The sequence below is a fragment of the Eretmochelys imbricata genome, chromosome 1 (assembly GCF_965152235.1).
Source record: "Eretmochelys imbricata isolate rEreImb1 chromosome 1, rEreImb1.hap1, whole genome shotgun sequence".
Taxonomy (NCBI): Eukaryota; Metazoa; Chordata; order Testudines; family Cheloniidae; genus Eretmochelys; species Eretmochelys imbricata.
The window spans coordinates 127,510,963-127,528,195 of record NC_135572.1 but is presented as its reverse complement, the minus strand read 5'-3'; the positions used below and the strand labels follow the sequence as shown (position 1 = coordinate 127,528,195).

General features: G+C 45.6%; 1 protein-coding gene across 1 annotated transcript in view; it reads left to right on the top strand.

The window, feature by feature from the left end:
* LOC144261512 (arylsulfatase D-like) overlaps nt 1-14,987 on the top strand; it is a gene marked incomplete at its 5' end in the record, with an annotated part of 31,889 nt that extends 16,902 nt beyond the window's left edge. The window contains 5 exons of the mRNA XM_077811202.1: nt 931-1,067; nt 1,869-2,003; nt 10,917-11,079; nt 13,997-14,118; nt 14,617-14,987. Coding sequence (XP_077667328.1) covers nt 931-1,067; nt 1,869-2,003; nt 10,917-11,079; nt 13,997-14,118; nt 14,617-14,987 — 928 coding nt within the window. The remainder of the gene's footprint in view (nt 1-930; nt 1,068-1,868; nt 2,004-10,916; nt 11,080-13,996; nt 14,119-14,616) is intronic.
* Nucleotides 14,988-17,233: the final 2,246 nt, after the last annotated feature.

Genomic DNA, 17,233 nt, shown 5'->3' with positions numbered 1-17,233 from the left:
TAAATGCAAAGTACTCCATTTAGAAAGGGACAATCAGTTGCACGCATACAAAATGGGAAATGACTACCTAGGAAGGAGTACTGCGGAAAGGGATCTGGGGGTCATAGTGGACCACAAGCTAAATATGAATCAACAGTGTAACACTGTTGCAAAAAAAAAAGTGAACACATTCTGGGATGTATTAGCAGGAGTGTTGTAAGCAAAACATGAGAAGTAATTCTTCCGCTCTACTCTGCACTGATTAGGCCTCAGCTGGAGTATTGTGTCCAGTTCTGGGTGACACATTTCAGGAAAAATGTGGACAAACTGGAGAAAGTCCAGAGAAGAGCAACAAAAATGATTAAAGGTCTAGAAAACACGACCTATGAGGGAAGATTGAAAAAATTGAGTTGTCTAGTCTGGAAAAGAGAAGACTGAGAGGGGACATGATAACAGTTTTCAAGTATATAAAAGGTTATTACAAGGAGAGGGGAGAAAAATTGTTTTTCTTAACCTCTGAGGATAGGACAAGAAGCAATGGGCTTAAACTGCAGTAAGGTATAGGTTGGACATTAGGAAAAACTTCCTAAGTGTCATGGTGGTTAAGCACTGGAATAAATTTCCTAGCGATGTTATGGAATCTCCATCATTGGAGATTTTTAACAGCAAGTTAGACAAACACCTGTCAGGGATGGTCTAGATAATACTTAGTCCTGCCATGAGTGCAGGAGACTGGACTAGATGACCTCTCAAGGTCCTTTCCAGTCCTATGATTCTATGACTTCACAGAAACTAACCCCGTAAGCATCTAGTTACTGGAACATTAGCACAAATTAATATCACAGATTACCTTCACAAAAGAGTTGTGACTTCAATTTTAAAAAAAAGCAAAGTATGTGTATAAGGTAAGGTACTTCTTTGCAAGGAAATAACAGATTAATTCTTTTAAAGAAACAAGCATGGGCCGTTCCTCCTCTTTGTTTCCTTTCTACATGTCCACACACCCCTCATCACCACGGAGTTGTTTCTTGGGAAGAGCAGATATGGTTTATATGGAGATAATGTAGAGGAGATGGACTGGATGGTGGGTAAGTCAATTTAACAAATGATACTTGCTCTAACAACCTAACACACAATTAAAATGCTCACAACATTCATAAAAGGAGAGTCATGGTTTCTGTTTACTCACTGTGGTAGTCTGCTGCTGAGGGCTCATCTACACAAACCATTACTGTGCGGTAAGCTGGGGTGTGTAAAGGTACAGCTCTCCACCGGGCAGTTTTCTGCACTGACCATTCCCTAGTGCATCTGGCAATCTGACCCAGGCTGTCTGTGGACTGTCTATGGACATATTCTTGATTCAAAATGCAATACGTCAGTGCAGACTAGGAAATGTTCAGTGCATAGCAGCAGGGTCCACACAGACAGCTAATGCCTGGCATACTGGAGAACTGCAGATTTACACCTCTGCTAGCCACACAGTCAGCATTTGTGTAGATGGCCCTCAAATTGTAAGGTCTCCAAGACAAGGACCAACTTTTTGCTCTGTGTTTGTCCTGCACCTACCACAACAGAGTCCTGGTCCAAGCCTAGGGGTCATAGGCACTACCACAATACTTCTACTCCTACTGATAATAATAGTACATCATACCTTTCCTTTGCATTTACAAATTGCCAATGAAATCACAAGCAAAGGTTCAGATCTCACAAACACTTCAGTACGCGCTTATCTTTATCTTTGCAAGTAGTCCACTTGACCTCAGTGGGTCTACTCACATGCGTAGTGTTAAGTGTGTGCATATTTGTAGGACTGGAGTCAATATTTGTTTTGCTAGTTCTAGCTCTGCTTTTGTTTCTTGGTACATACTTATCACTATTTTTATTTACAGGCAGGGTCCTGGATGCTATTGATAAGAAAGGTTTGAAAAATACCACACTCACATACTTTGCCTCTGACCATGGTGGGTTCTTGGAAGCTCAAGAAGGAAAAGCCCAATTAGGTGGTTGGAATGGAATATACAAAGGTGAGGACTGTTATCCAGAGTGAATTCCTTAAAAATGCAAATTGTCTTCCTGATATAATCAACAGAGTATTTAATGGTACCATAGGCAGCAAGTAAGTAATCAAATCATATTTATTAAAATAGCATCTTAGCATTAGGCCATAATGCAGCTCAAATTAAGGCATATTGTAAAAATCAACTGCACTCAGTAAAATAGATATAAATTTTAAAAATTTAAAAATTGAAAACACAAGATTAACCCTTCTCACAAAATCAGTTACATCTTTAAAATTATATAGATACCCCTGAAAGAATATACAGAAATAACATAACAAGGATTAAAGTTCTAAGTGCTAAAGATTAAAGATCTAGGTCTTATCTACTTTCTTTTTCCTCTGACCAGGCAAATATGGCAACAGCCCATATAATCTGGACATTTTCTCCCCATAAAAAGTAATCCAGTATTTGATGTGGTGTGGTAAAAAGCATCTGAGCAAGGAATGGGGCTAACCATTCATTTCCAGGTGACAAGAAAGTAGACAGCATAGTAAATCTTTGACCTGGCCAGACCTGCTTGGCAAAGACAACTATGTCTCTCAATATCCGTGTATCTCCCTTCCAAATAGACTGCTTGCATGGTTTGAGAACGGAGAGCTGTAAAGGCTCTCCTTAATTTATTATTCAAAATATCTAAATATTTCTTGTAACTATGAATATTTTTAAATGAGAAAGCCAATGGGACATATCTGTTGGGTGGACAACTGACATCCTGTTGTCTGCAAATATTTCCTGCTCTAAACTTGAGTAAAGATTTCACATCCCTGCCAGGTCAAGTTGTGAGACGCCCAAGGAATGGAGAGAACAATGGACTTGCGAAAGCCAGGGGAATTTTAGGGTATGTGTCCTGTTAAGCTGTTCCTCCAGACATAGCCTTCCAAGACTCTGTAGATCCATATGCTGAACACATAGCCAATATTAATGCAAAAGCACTGAGCCTTAGTTGAAATTGTACAATCTCATACATCTGCCCTATGTAAAGCAGATGGTGGGTAATTTGGGAAGCGGGGCACTCTCCTTAAAACTTTTTTTGCACCACCTCTAACACATTAAGCGTTTTCCAGCTCCAAATGTCCACACCATATAATATTTGGACATGGACTTTATCCCTGAAAACTCTAAAAGCCAGAATGATTAAATTACCCCCGTGCACCCATGTAAAATAAAGCACCAGTGGCATAGAACTTAAGGCTTTCTTCTTTACCTCTTCTGTAGATTTATCCCATTAGCCATTATAGGTCAAACAAATACCCAAAAGGGTTTCAATGTTCCTGTTCAATATAATAGCCCTCAATCATCCATTTAAGAAGCTTTGGTCTGTGGCCAAAGGAAATTACTTTAATTTTCTGGTAGTTTATGGTCAGGTACTCCTGCTGGCAAAAAGAGCTAAAATCCTTTAACATACACATTAAGCCCAGAAGTATTTGAGGCAGCAAAACCATGCCATCTGCATAAAGAAAGGCCAATGTAAATTGGTGAAAACTTCAGGAAGGGAAACACTACACCCCTTCTAAAGTCACGAGAACTTCATTAGTGTAAATAGGAAAGGGGCCAATAAACAACATGAAATAGGAAAGGGGCCAATAAACAACATGAAATAGGAAAGGGACCAATAAACAACTCTGATGGACTCCCTTTATGAGGGAGATAGGGTCAGTTAACTAACCTCATTGCCCTATCCTACCTTTGGCCACCATTTGGCTAGTAAGGGCTCTCAGAAGAGAGAGTAGCCTAAGAGCTATGACAGCCCTCACAAGTTTCTGACCAAAGTAAGCTGACTCATACTAGATTCTTATATGAAAATAATCTTTTTAGGAGTCAGGTAACCTGTATTTTTTAACAATAAATATTATATGTATTTCTCAATAAGTACTATGATCCTGTGCTGGATCATTAATATTCAAAAGGTGTTTTTTCAAAACTAACAACTCACTGCATTCAAGTTTCTCTCCGATTTTATTCTTAACGATGGATGCAACTTAATTCACAACAAATTTACAGCTTCAGAATCAGAAGTGAAACACAATCTGTCTAAATCCATCTGGGGGAAAGTGGTCAGAGAGCAGAAATTCATCTACAAGGGTTGATGATTGCTGTCACTAAAAGATCTGAGAAACAAAACCTACTTCTAATTGGAACTGTGATATAATCAATCACACTTCCCCTTTTAGCAAATATGAATGTAAAATGACCCTCAAATCATTGTCCCATCTGTCATTCAGAACCTCCAGTCAAAATCTATTTTAAGCCTACTTCTCCCAAGATTTTGATCTTCAACCTTCTGAATGGTTTGTAGGTCTTAAGCAATAGGGTTTAAGGCCTGGCTGTGTGGTTTCACCTAAATAACAGAATATAGTCCAACATGTTTTTCTTCTATGACCTGGTCACTTATTTTGTTAAAAGGAACAGAAATTCTTTCTGGTTGTACATTCATAGACTGTTTCCCTTTGACTTTTTCTATTGAATGGTGTCTGTCTAGGAAGAGCTCTCATACTCCAGACTTTCTTAGCCATGCACTAGTCTTTAAACTCCACCTTCACTCTCTCTTGCGAACCCCAGTTGGAGAGCCTTTTTACCTTTTAAAATATGTCTTCTGGGTATAAAATAAAACACTGATCGTTTCAGTAATATGCATATATGGTACTGCAAATTGGCTTGTGACTATCTTTTCCCAATTTTTTTTATAAACAGGACCACTGACCAATAATACTTAGAATTTCTACCCCCTTAAATCAGGGGTACTTTCATTTACACTGGGTTGAAAAGATGAAGCAACTAAAAGACTGCTTTCTAACCTAAGAGGTACAGGAGGGATAGCAGGAATAATTTGGAAGTTGTCACCTCCAGCCTTGTTGTGATGGTCACAGGTCTCACACCAGGGTCATCAAGCTGGTCTAGAACAGAGTTGCTGCTAAACACTCTACTCCAGTGGTTCCCAAACTTGTTCTGCCGCTTGTGCAGGGAAAGCCCCTGGCAGGCCGGGCCAGTTTGTTTACCTGCCGCGTGCTCAGGTTCGGCCGATCGCGGCTCCCAGTGGCCACGGTTCGCTGCTCCAGGCCAATGGGAGCTGCTGGAAGTGGCGGCCAATACGTCCCTTGGCCCGTGCCGCTTCCAGCAGCTCCCATTGGCCTGGAGCAGCAAACCGTGGCCACTGGGAGCCGCGATCGGCCGAACCTGAGGACGCAGCAGGTAAACAAACCGGCCCGGCCCGCCAGGGGCTTTCCCTGCACAAGCGGCAGAACAAGTTTGGGAACCACTGCTCTACTCAAATTGACAGCTAATAATGAGGGACCCTCAGGGAAAATGCTTCCTTTAGAATTTCTGGACTTATGCCAAACCTGCCATAAATCCCCTGCATAACCTTGAGATCCAAGAAAGATTCTTTGATTTCTGAAATATCTTTAAATATTAAAAGGGGAACAAAGAGAGCCCAGGGAATTATAGACCGGTCAGCGTAACTCAATAGCTGGAAAGATACTGGAACAAATTATTAAACAGTCAGTTTGTAAGCACCCACAGGATAAGAGGGTGCTTACAAAGAACAAATCATGGCAAACCAAACAAATTTCTTTTTTGACAGGGTTATGGCTTAGTGGATAGGGGAAAGCTATAGATATATGTCTTGATTTTAATAAGGCTTTTGATAGTCCCACATGACATTTTCATAAGCAAATTAGGGAAATGTGGTCTAAATTGAATTACTACAAGGTGCGTGCAAAACTGGTTGAAAGACGATACTCAAAGAGTAGTTATCAATGGTTCACTATCAAACAGGGGGGATGTATCTAGTGGGGTCCCGCAAGGGTCTGTCCTGGGTCCAGTACTAGTCAGTATTTTCATTAGTGATTTGGATAATGAAGTGGAGAGTATGCTTATAAAATCTGGGGATGACACCTGTCTGGGAGGGGTCAAAAGCACTTTGGAGGAAAGGATTAGAATTCAAAACAACCTTGACAAATTGGAGAACTGGTCTGAAATCAACAAGATGAAAATCAGTAAAGACAAATACAAAGTACGTCACTTAATAAGGAAAAATCACATGTACAACTACAAAATGGGGGATAACTGGCTAGTTGTTAGTACTGCTGAAGAGGATCGGGGGATTATAGTGGATCACCAATTGAATGTCAGTCAACACTGTGATGTAGTTCAGAAAAGACTAAAATTGTTCTACTCATTAACAAAAGTATCATATGGATAAGTAAGACACAGGAATTAATTGTCCCACTACTCAAACCTTGTGAGGCCGCAGCTGGAGTACTGTTTCCAATTCTGGGGGCCACAGGAAAGATGTAGACAAACTGGAGAGAGTCTAGAGGAGAGAAACAAAAACAATAGGCTGGGTTTTCTAAACTTTTTATCAGGAAAGGTTAAGAAACATGGGCATGGTTAGTCCTCGGAAAAGAAGACTGAGGTGGGGATCTGATAACCGTGTTAAAATACGTTAAGGGCTATTACAGAGAGCACAGTGATCGATTGTTCTCCATGTCCACTAAAGGTGGGACAAGAAGTATGGGCAGAATCTGCAGCATGAGCGATTGAGGTTAGATATTAGGAAAAATGTTCTAACTATAAGGGTAGGGAAGCTCTGAAATAGGCTTCCAAGGGAAGTTGTGGAATTCCCACCGGGGGTTTTTAAGAACAGGCTGGATAAACACCTGCCAGGCATGGTCTAGGTATACTTCTTCAGCACAGGGAGATGGAATAGATGATCTCTGGAGGTCTCATCCAGCCCTATGCTTCTATGATTCTATTATAGTATCTACTAACTTCCCAATGAACAGACAACTCTCACAGCAGAAAGCAGGTTTTGCTAATCATCCAGGAGAAGAATCAGGATTATCTCCCAGCATAGGATCAGAGAGAGCAAGTGTTCTTGTAGATATAAAAAGGAAATCTATGTGTCTATAAGACACATTATCATGGGGAGACTGTCTAATCGTTGACTGGGGACATTACCTAGTCCTTGATTAAAGTTAGGAAATTAGATTCAACCCTCAGGATGAGTACCTGATGATAAAACTAGTGAGTCAAAGGGTCTATCAGGTAAAGTGACCTCTATCTTCCCTAATCCCCTCTCCAAAAAATAGAAGGGTGGGAGCTGGCATACAAGGTTCTGTGGAGATTTCAAGGTTCTGTGGCAATATCTGGGCCTCTGCAGGCTTTCCCTTGCCATGAGTATGAGGGTTATAAAATCTGTAAAATTGCTTCCCATATGACTCCTCCTTCTGGGACTGTGTGGCTCTTTCCATGCTCCCTATGTTAAGCTGGCAGCTCCCTCCCTGGGAAGGACAGCAGAGCTCCCCTCACCAGAATCCCAGAAACCAAAAGGGATGGATGGGGAAGAGATCACCCAAACCTTCACAATAGGTTATCAATAGCAGTAGGGAATCTCTCCAGTACCTGGAAGCAGTGGTGGGCTGGAGCCGGTTGTTAAATTTAGAAGCCCTTTTAGAACCAGTTTAGAGTCCTGGCTTCTAAATTTAACAACTGGCCAAAAGTGGCGCCTTAGGTACTGACTCTCTGGGTGCTTCGGGGCTGGAGCACCCACAGGGAAAATTTGGTGGGTGCAGAGCACCCACTGGCAGCTCCCCACCCGGCCCCAGCTCACCTCACCTCCGCTCCACACCGCTCTGCTTCTCCACTCCTCCCACCGCCCCTTTCCCACGAATCAGCTGTTCACGCAGGAAGCCTGGGAGGGCTGAGAAGCAGGTGGCGGTTTCGCGCTCAGGCCCAGGGAGGCAGAGCGGAGGCGAACTAGGGCGGGGGGGGCGTGAGGAGGGCCGCCCGCGCCGCAGCAGGTAGCCCGGGGGGCACGCAGGGGAATCGCTCCCCGCCCCAGTTCGCCTCCGCTCCTCCTCCCTGGGTCTGAGCACGAAGTCGCTGCTTGCTTCTCAGCCCTCCCAGGCTTCCCGTGCGAACAGCTGATTCGCAGGAAACTGGGGGCGTGGAGAAGCAGAGCAGGGCGGCGGGTTCAGGGGAGGAGGTGGAGCAGGGCGGAGCTGGGGACGGGTGCAGGGCGGGGAGCTGCTGGTGGGGGCTCTGCCCCCACCAAATTTTCCCCATGGGTGCTCCAGCCCCAGAGCACCCACGGAGTCGGTGCCTAAGGCGCCATTTTTGATGTGATAAGTGGGGGGAGTGGCCACTCCTCCTACTCCCCCCCTAGCTACGCTCTCCCACCCCTAGGAGCCAGAGGGACCTGCCGGATGCTTCCTGGGAGCCGCTCCAGGTAAGCACCGCCGGGACTCCCCACCTCGCCCCCCAGCAGGTCTCTCTGGCTCTTAGGGGTGGGGTGGGCATCCACTACGGTGGCCCACAAGATCCTCCTGCCCAGTTCTGGGGGCAGTGAGGGGACAGGGGAGGGGGTGGATGGGGCAGGGGTCTGGGAGGGGTGGGGCAGGCCACAACCCCCTCGTGGGGTGAGGAGGGAACCGGTTGTTAAGATTTTGGCAGCTCACCACTGCCTGGAGGCAGGGGCCTCCCACATACAAAGGTCAGTTGCAGCTGATGTTTGGACCACCTCTGCCTTCGGGACCACAGCAATGGAGTTCCAAGCCCCTGCATGTCCTCTTACTGGCTTCACTTTGTTGGCTCTTGAGGGGGCCTATGTGCACTGACCGACTAGTCAGTTCTCCGTTAACAGCTTATTCAGTTGGTTCTTCACCTTTAGTTATTGACCAAAAGGTGTATCTGACTTTCCTGTCTAAAGACAAAGCAGTACAATACCAAACAAAGACATATATACCATCCATCCAGGAAGCAATTCTTACCTCACAGTATGTTCACCTGACACAGAAGGGGTGCTTCAAGGTACGCATTTCGGCTAGTACTATTTATAGTATGACTTTACAAGTTGCAAAACTCTTTATACATCACTTAAAGTTTAAGTTTAACCCATCAGTTTGTGCCAGCTTTGTCTTTGGTACCTCCCTAAACTTTCCCATATCTCATTTTAAATACTACATTCCAAGTGCTGATGGGACTCTCTAACTGTACTTCGTAGAAAGTATTCGTGCATCTTTGCTTTGGCAAGTTTCTATTTTCTAATGCCAAAGCTGACTTCAGGTTTGCAAAGTGCTGTGGGGTGAGTGGCGTGTGTGGACAGAATTGTGAGAAGAGCATAATACAGTCAGGAAACATAACTTTCAGGGCCGGTGCAACCACTAGATGAACTAGGCGGTCGCCTAGGGCGCCAAGTGGTTGGGGGGGCAGTGGAGTGGAGGTGAGCTGGGGCAGGGGGGCGCGGGGAGGGCCACCTGCAGCAAGTAATGGGGGGAAAGGGGGGCGCACAGGGGAACCGCTCCCCGCCCCAGCTCACCTCTGCTCCGCCTCTTCCCCTGAGCACCGCCCCGCTCTGTTTCTCTCCCTCCCAGGCTTGAGCACCAAACAGCTGATTGGCACTGCAAGCCTCGGAGGTAGGAGAAGCGGTGGCATGCTCAGGGAGGAGGCGGAGCAGAGGTGAGCTGGGGCGGGAAGCTGCCACAAGGGGGACTCCCCGGGCCGAGGGGGAGGAGGGAGGAGGCGGCAGAGAGCTGCCGCGGGGGGGCTGCCCGGGCCAAGGAGGAGGAGGGAGGGGGCGGCAGAGAGCTGCCGCGGGGGGGCTGCCCGGGCCAAGGAGGAGGAGGGAGGGGGTGGCAGGGAGCTGCCGCGGGGGGGCTGCCCAGGCCGAGGGGAGGGAGGGAGGGGCGGCGGGGAGCTGCCGAGGGGGGGCTCCCCGGGTTGAGGGGGCGAGGGAGGGGGGGTGGGGAGCTGTCGCAGGGGGGGCTGCCCGGGCCAAGGGGGGCAAGGGAGGGGGCGGCGGGGAGCTGCCGCCGGGGGGGCGCCTCAGGGTGGAGGGGGTGGCGGGGAGCTACCACAGGGCGGGGGGGGGGGTTGGCACAAGGTGGAAGTTTCGCCTAGGGCATGAAACCTCCTTGCACCGGCCCTGATAACTTCCCAACACCCCTGTGAGTTACATTAATACCATGCACATAATATCTATTAATGTGGTGTATACTATGCCTAGCATATATGTATTGGCTAACGCAGTTGAATCACCCAGCACAAAGGGAGGGGAGGGACTTCTCCTCCAGCAGCACCTCTTAGGCTTCTCCACTCACTTTCTGCTCCTGGGTCCTCAGTTTCACTTGCTGCTGCTGGAACCGCAGCTCCCACCTCTCCACTGCCCTCTGCACCAGCCTGGTCTTGCTACCTCACTGGCTGATCACTCCACTGTTCAAGTAATTAATCGAAGCTAGACTGCTCAAAATGTAGGGGTGTAAGAGGATTTCAATATTTTGTGAAAGGAATTGATAAAGCTGCATCTATTTTTTTATGTTATTAAAATGTTAAAAAAAAAATTCCAGGAGATACACTTGTACATACATAACTAGGTGACGGGATGGAACGCTTTAATTCAGAGGTCCTCAAACTGGTGCTCCATGGAGAACTGGCTGGTCACATGGTAAATTGCATTAAAAACCGCTAAGACACATTAAATACTCTTACAATATTAAACAGTTGCTATAGTTCTCACGGGATATTACATGATTGTGATCATGGAAGGCGATCCATTGAATTGTGAATGGGGAGGGAGGCATCAATGTGACTATCTACGTAGTAAAATGTGATCCATGCTGTGGTCCAGTGTGGCAATTTTCTTATCTGTAAAACAAAGGGGAATCAATAGATAGGTAAGCTACTGAGGGGGCAGCTGAAGAAAATCCATTTTAATGGATTGAAACAACTAAATTTGTTCCTGAGGAGGATGGACTCATGCTAAAACTGAAAAAAGTTTGAGGGGCTTAATTAAAGATAAACCTGTAACGTTAGGCAGGTTAAGTAAGCAATACTTCATGTTTCTAAAATATCTTCTATTGCCTTGTTGTTTAACAATAGGTGGAAAAGGCATGGGAGGCTGGGAAGGAGGGATCCGTGTGCCAGGGATATTTAGATGGCCGGGAGTGTTACCTGCAGACACAGTTATCGATGAACCTACAAGTCTTATGGACATTTACCCTACGGTGACTTATCTGGCAGGAGGAATAGTGCCCCAGGACAGGTACAGAAATTGTAAAACATATTCATTACTTTAAATTTCCAATATGGAATCTTATTTGAAAATGATCCTAACATTAGAGCTCAATATTGGATGTTTATCATGCCATTTTTAGCCTACGTTTTCAGATCCCTAAGATCAGGGGTGAAAGTAAAATACAGCTCTTACCGGTACGGGTCTCTCTCTCTCTCTCTCTCTCTCTCTCTCTCTCTCCCCCAACCCCTGGAGGGGGCGGGGCCTCAGGCAGAAGGGGCGTGGCCAGGGGTGGAAGTAAGTTACATTTCTTACCCTTACAGTCCAAACAAAAGCAACCCACCTCTCCTACATACTTCATGGATCCCTCCCATTGCGTGACTTAGCTATAGAAAATAAAGCTACTATTACTACTACCAGTACTGTCTGGAATAAAACTTTACTATTGGAATAAGCCTGAAAACTCACTGTTACATTTTTCTCCTTGTCCTCCCTCCTCCTCCTCCTCCAGCCAGGCTGCCCACGCGGCTTGGCTCTGCATTCCCCCGACCCCCGTCCTCAGCAGGGGCTGCAGCGGCTCCCCTCTAGCTTGGAACAGGGGGACTGGCTGAGGGAGAAGACTCCCCAGGATGCCTGCTGCCTGCGTAGAAACAGTTTAAACTTGCTGCTCCCTCCCTGGTTCAGACTGGGATTCGGGGCTCTTTCTGGCATCCTTGTTAATTTCATTCACAGTTGGGGCGGGGGGTGGAAGGTGAGACCAAGGCACGGGCAGAATACAATAGCCATTTGGCTGCACAGCTTAAATCCAGAGCTAATAAAAGCCAATGGCAGGGGGAAACTCACTATCACATTGGTTTCTCTCCTGTCTCGTCCTCTGGCTAGGCTGCCCGTTCCGCTGTTCACTCCTGGTCTGAACTGCGGAATTAGAATTTGTGCTGGATTTGTGCTGGAAATGGCCCACCTTGATTATCATACACATTGTAAGGAGAGTGATCACTTTAGATAAGCTATTACCAGCAGGAGAGTGGGGGGGGGGAGAAAACCTTTTGTAGTGGTAAACACCCATTTTTTCATGGTTTGTATGTATAAGAACATCTTCTGTATTTTCCACAGTATGCATCCGATGAAGTGAGCTGTAGCTCACGAAAGCTTATGCTCAAATAAATTGGTTAGTCTCTAAGGTGCCACAAGTCCTCCTTTTCTTTTTGCGAATACAGACTAACAGGGCTGTTACTCTGAAACCTGCGGAATTAGGGGCTATTTCTGGCTTCCTTGTTAATTTCACTCATGGTTCTTGAGGGAGAGGGGTACCAAAGCCTGGGCAGTTCTTTTCTGCCCCCTGGATGAGGCGATCTTCAATAATATAATACACAAAAAATACAATCAAAATCAGGAACCATTTCCAAGCTCAAATCTATCCCAGTCCCTCCCCAGCAGAGGATCATGGTTGTGATGTCCAAACTGCTTGCAGATCCTCTTTGAAATGTTACTGTTTAAAAAAAAAAACATGGAGAACATGGTGGGAAGATGTGTTCTGATGATCGGGGTTTATTTTAGGCAAAGCAATTTTGGTAAAACAACTAAAGATTCACAGGGAAAGCAAATAGCCCCATAGACAAAACCACAAAGGGTCTGGAGGGGAAAACTGGATATTCAGGGAAATTATTGCAATGATACTGTTATTAAGGTGCCTTATACCAGTATCGCTTATTCCCCTTCCCCTTCCTGTACAAAAATAACTATAACAGCAGAAGCACATTTAGATACTTAGAGAAAGTTTTGTCAATTTCAGCCTCAGCACTCTGCAGGACACCGACACCCACAAAACAAAAAGAGATCTGAGCCCCTACGTCCTAAGGACATTCCAGGTGTTTAATTCAATATATAAAGAGGGTGCAATGAAAACTACTGTTTCTTTCAAAGGAGGCACAATAATTTCCCTGAATATCCAGTTTTCAGACCGCGGAGTGAACAGCTAAATTTAAACTGTTCTGATGCAGACAGCAGGCATCCCGGGGAGGCTTCTCCCTCAGCCAGTCCCCCTGCTCCCTGCTACAAGCTAGAGGGGAGCCACTGCAGCCCCTGCTGAGGTGGGGGGGAGGTCGGGGGAACGGGGAGGCTAGCCACATCGGGCAGCCTGGCTGGAGGAGGAGAGAAACCAATGTGACAGTGAGTTTCCCCCTTCCACTGGCTTTTATTAGCTCTGGATTTAAGCTGTGCAGCCAAATGGCTATTGTATTCTGCCCCTGCCTTGGTCTCACCTTCCACCCTCCCCCCCCCCGCCCCCCCCCCCCCCCCAACAACTGTGAATGAAATTAAAAAGGATGCCAGAAAGAGCCCAGAATCCCAGTCTGAACCAGGGAGGGAGCAGCAAGTTTAAGCTGTTCCTATGCAGACAGCAGGCATCCTGGGGAGGCGTCTCCCTCAGCCAGTCCCTCTGCTACCTGCTATTAGCTAGAGGGGAGCCGCTGCAGCCCCCGCTGAGTGGGAGGGTTGGGGGAATGGGGAGCCTAGCCGCGTATGCATCCTGGCTGGAGGAGGAGACGGGGAGAAACAACAAACAAATGTGACAGAGACTTTTCCCTTTCCAAGCTTTTATTAGCTTTGAGTTTGAACTTTTTGCTCTGCAGACAAAAGAGGTGAAAGTAAGCCAGTACTGAATACTCCACTTATTTGCCAGTACACTACTGCATCTTTTTTTACCGGTACTCCGTACCAGACTGGACCAGCTTACTTTCACCTCTGCCTAAGCTGCATATAGTTCATATAAATCTTTTACATGTTTGAGATTCACCCCTTACTCATAAATGTTTCTTGTTCCAAATGTAAGCTTTCAGTCGTGCTTTCAATTGCAAGTGTTTTCATATGCAATGACAGTTGAGTACAGAACTTGTTATCCTGCAACTCACTGCAGTTTGGTGACTACCATTCTCTCCATCAACATTAGGGTGATCGATGGCCAGAACCTGATGCCTTTACTGCAGGGGTCCATTCAGCACTCAGCGCACGAGTTCCTGTTTCACTACTGTGGCATGTATTTACATGCAGTACGGTGGCATCAAAAGGACAGTGAGTATAAAGGTTCTTCCAAAAACAATGATGGCTTCAATCTCTAGGAAAGCATATGTATTGTATAATTCAATTTTAATATAGGCTAGATCGTAGCTTTGCAACAAGCCTGGGATGGGAAACAGTGTGTAGCTGTGCCACCTAGGAACAATGCAGGTACCCACAGAGCAGCAATAATTCGCTGTTGTCCTGCATGTATATTTTGATATACACACTACGGGCACAAGTATGCTGACCAGAATATTGGGTACAGAACTAAGGTTCTCCCTGCTCAGTTGCTCTGGGACGGGTAGTATTGACTTAATCCTGTTTGGATGGACCCAAAATCTGAATACCGCATTAAGCAGTATGAAGGCAAAGCTTGGCACTTTGTGTTACAAATTAAAAATTTTACTTGTTAAGTGATGAAAATATGTTCAGTGCTGAAAGACCTTTCACTCTTCTAATGCCATTTTATGTCTATATGCATCATCTTACATCTGGTTTCTCTCCTACCAGGTGGTGCACTGTGGAAGGCTCATTATGTGACTCCAATATTCCAGCCAGAGGGTGCTGGAGCGTGTTACAGAAGAGGAATTTGCCCATGTTTTGGGGAAGGTGTAACCCATCATGACCCTCCTTTACTCTTTGATCTCTCCAGAGACCCTTCCGAGGCCAAAACTCTGTCTCCTGCCACTGAGCCCCTGTTTGACACAATAATAAGCAGAATAGAAAGAGCTGTTCAGGAGCATCGCCAGACACTGACTCCAGTCCCACAACAGCTCTCTTTGTACAACATTATGTGGAAGCCCTGGCTGCAGCCGTGCTGTGGGACATTCCCATTTTGCTGGTGTGATAGAGAGGGTGACAGTGCACACCCTGCTCTGTAAAGAAAATATATTGAAGGTTAACTGTATGAAAAGCTTTAAAATCAAGTGCTTTTTTTTGAGCAAGTGGACTCTCTTTTTGTTGATTTAGGATTACACAGTTGGCTAGCTATATGAAATAGGGCTTAATGAAGGCCATTTCGTGAAACAAGATACCAGTCTAGATGGACAAAATTAATATGTTCCAGTATGGCAAGTCTTAGGAGTATCTATCCACTGCTGAAGATATAGCTCAGATACATTGCAGTGTGCCAAAATTAAAAATGCTGTATTAACCAGAACTTTGAATCTCTTGACATCTGTGGATATAGGTTCACTAGCTCAGCATCATTTTTATACTGAATTTCTATGCAAGGATGTACTATCAACATTCTAGCAAAGGGCTGCCTGCAATGTTTCAGCCCAGTTGGTCATATATAAGACACATCCTGTGTAAAATACTTCCCCACCCCCAAAATAATTTCCCTTGATACCCCATGGAAGAAGAATCGCTTAGTCCACCACTAGATCCCCATAGAGGCTCCTCTAGGTGATCCTTCTATCTTGCAGCTAGCTCTTCTAGCAGCAGCGGTGGTGGCTGATATATCCTCTGGCTGTCCAGAAGCTGGTTGGTTGAGGGATTAGCTCTCCCATGGAGACCATTTGGGAAATGGTTCGCCTTTGGTTCTTAAAGAGGACAGGCCTCTCCTGGCTGATGGCAATCTCCCCTAACTGGTCTGGGGCTGTCAGTCCAGTCCCTAATGCATTCCTTAGAGCATGGTGGAGGACGCAAGAGGGAAGGAAGCTCGCTTTTCAGCAGCTGGCAGAGCAATGGGGTGGCATACCTGGCACTGCCAGAGTGAGGAACAGTCAGCACCAGACCCAACCCTAGTGGAGGCTGAAAATTGTAATATGCACAGCCAGTCTTAGTACTGTGGTAGAGGGCTGTGAAAGTTATTCTTGCCGCCACACCCCAGTGATAATCAATTTCTGCTGTCAAGTAACAATAAAAATAATGACTCAGCTCCTCCCCCCCCCCCTTACTGAAAAGCCCATGGGAGGGCTCAGAGGGAGAGAATCCCTTTGAGGATCCCCTAATGTGAATCGCCCCACATCATTTAGACCAGCTCTGACCCCCATACCTTTCCCCACCCCCATCCCTGGCAGCACATCTCCATTGAAGCCATACTAACAAAGCTATCTCCTGGACATGACAGGGGCTGTGCAGAAAAAATAATATCTTAAGGCTGCATTATTTTGCTGATTAATTTATATGGGGCCAAAGGGAGTGACTATGTGGATCCTACGCACTTCTCCTCATAGACCACCCAGACTCCTCTACCTTCCCTTGGATATGTTTGATTTGGCTATATTTAAAATATGTATATAAAATATTAACAACTCTAAGACTCCGCTAACCTATAAATTACTAGATGGAAACTTTCTCTTGCCTGCTTGGAACCTGTCTGAGCTGCTTTCTCAGCTTTTTCCTGGCTTCTTTTTTGATTGGCTTCTACTTATTAGGGCCAAGATTTTTGATAGTATTTAGCCATTGCTGCCTTCAGCATTGTAACATCTAACTGATTTAGGAGCCTAACTCTTATTTTTGAAAGGATTTAGGCACTTATGAGTCAATATTCCATTCATGCCTAAATTCCTTTTAAAATTCTAAAACCTTAGCTCTTCATTTGACCCTTCCCACATTGCCTGATTTCTGCACCTTGCTGAGATATCTTGTATTAATATCTACTTTGGCCCTCTAAACCTATTAGGGATTCCCAAAAATATATCTAAGCTGAGAATGTGTCCCCATACCCAAACTTTGAGTAGAAGCAGAGGTACAATCTCACCATTCCTGAATTCTGATCTTCACCCCACCTCATTATCAGTGGTCATGCCAAGTCTGACTCGTCACCTGGGCTGTGTCACATCCTACTTTGCCCATATTTCCTTTGAACAGTTCTTATTTAGGGTGCATTGCAGTAATGTTCTGTGCAGCCATTCCTGGTGTCAGAGAGGATGAAACACTTTTGGCCAGATTTTCCAAAGGGCTTAGCACCCAACTGGTCTTTGAGAACAATGGGAGCTGTGCTTTTGAAAATCTGTCCCTTTTAAGAACAAACCACCCCAGGGTTGGAACTTGAGTGGCAGTTGTGGGAGAGAGCAGAGAAAGGATCTCTCTCACCATGGCTTGCAAAATGAAAAAGCTAAACAACCTCTGCTTTTAAAAACCTGCTCCATGCTTTTTCTCCAGAGAGGAATTTTCCCTC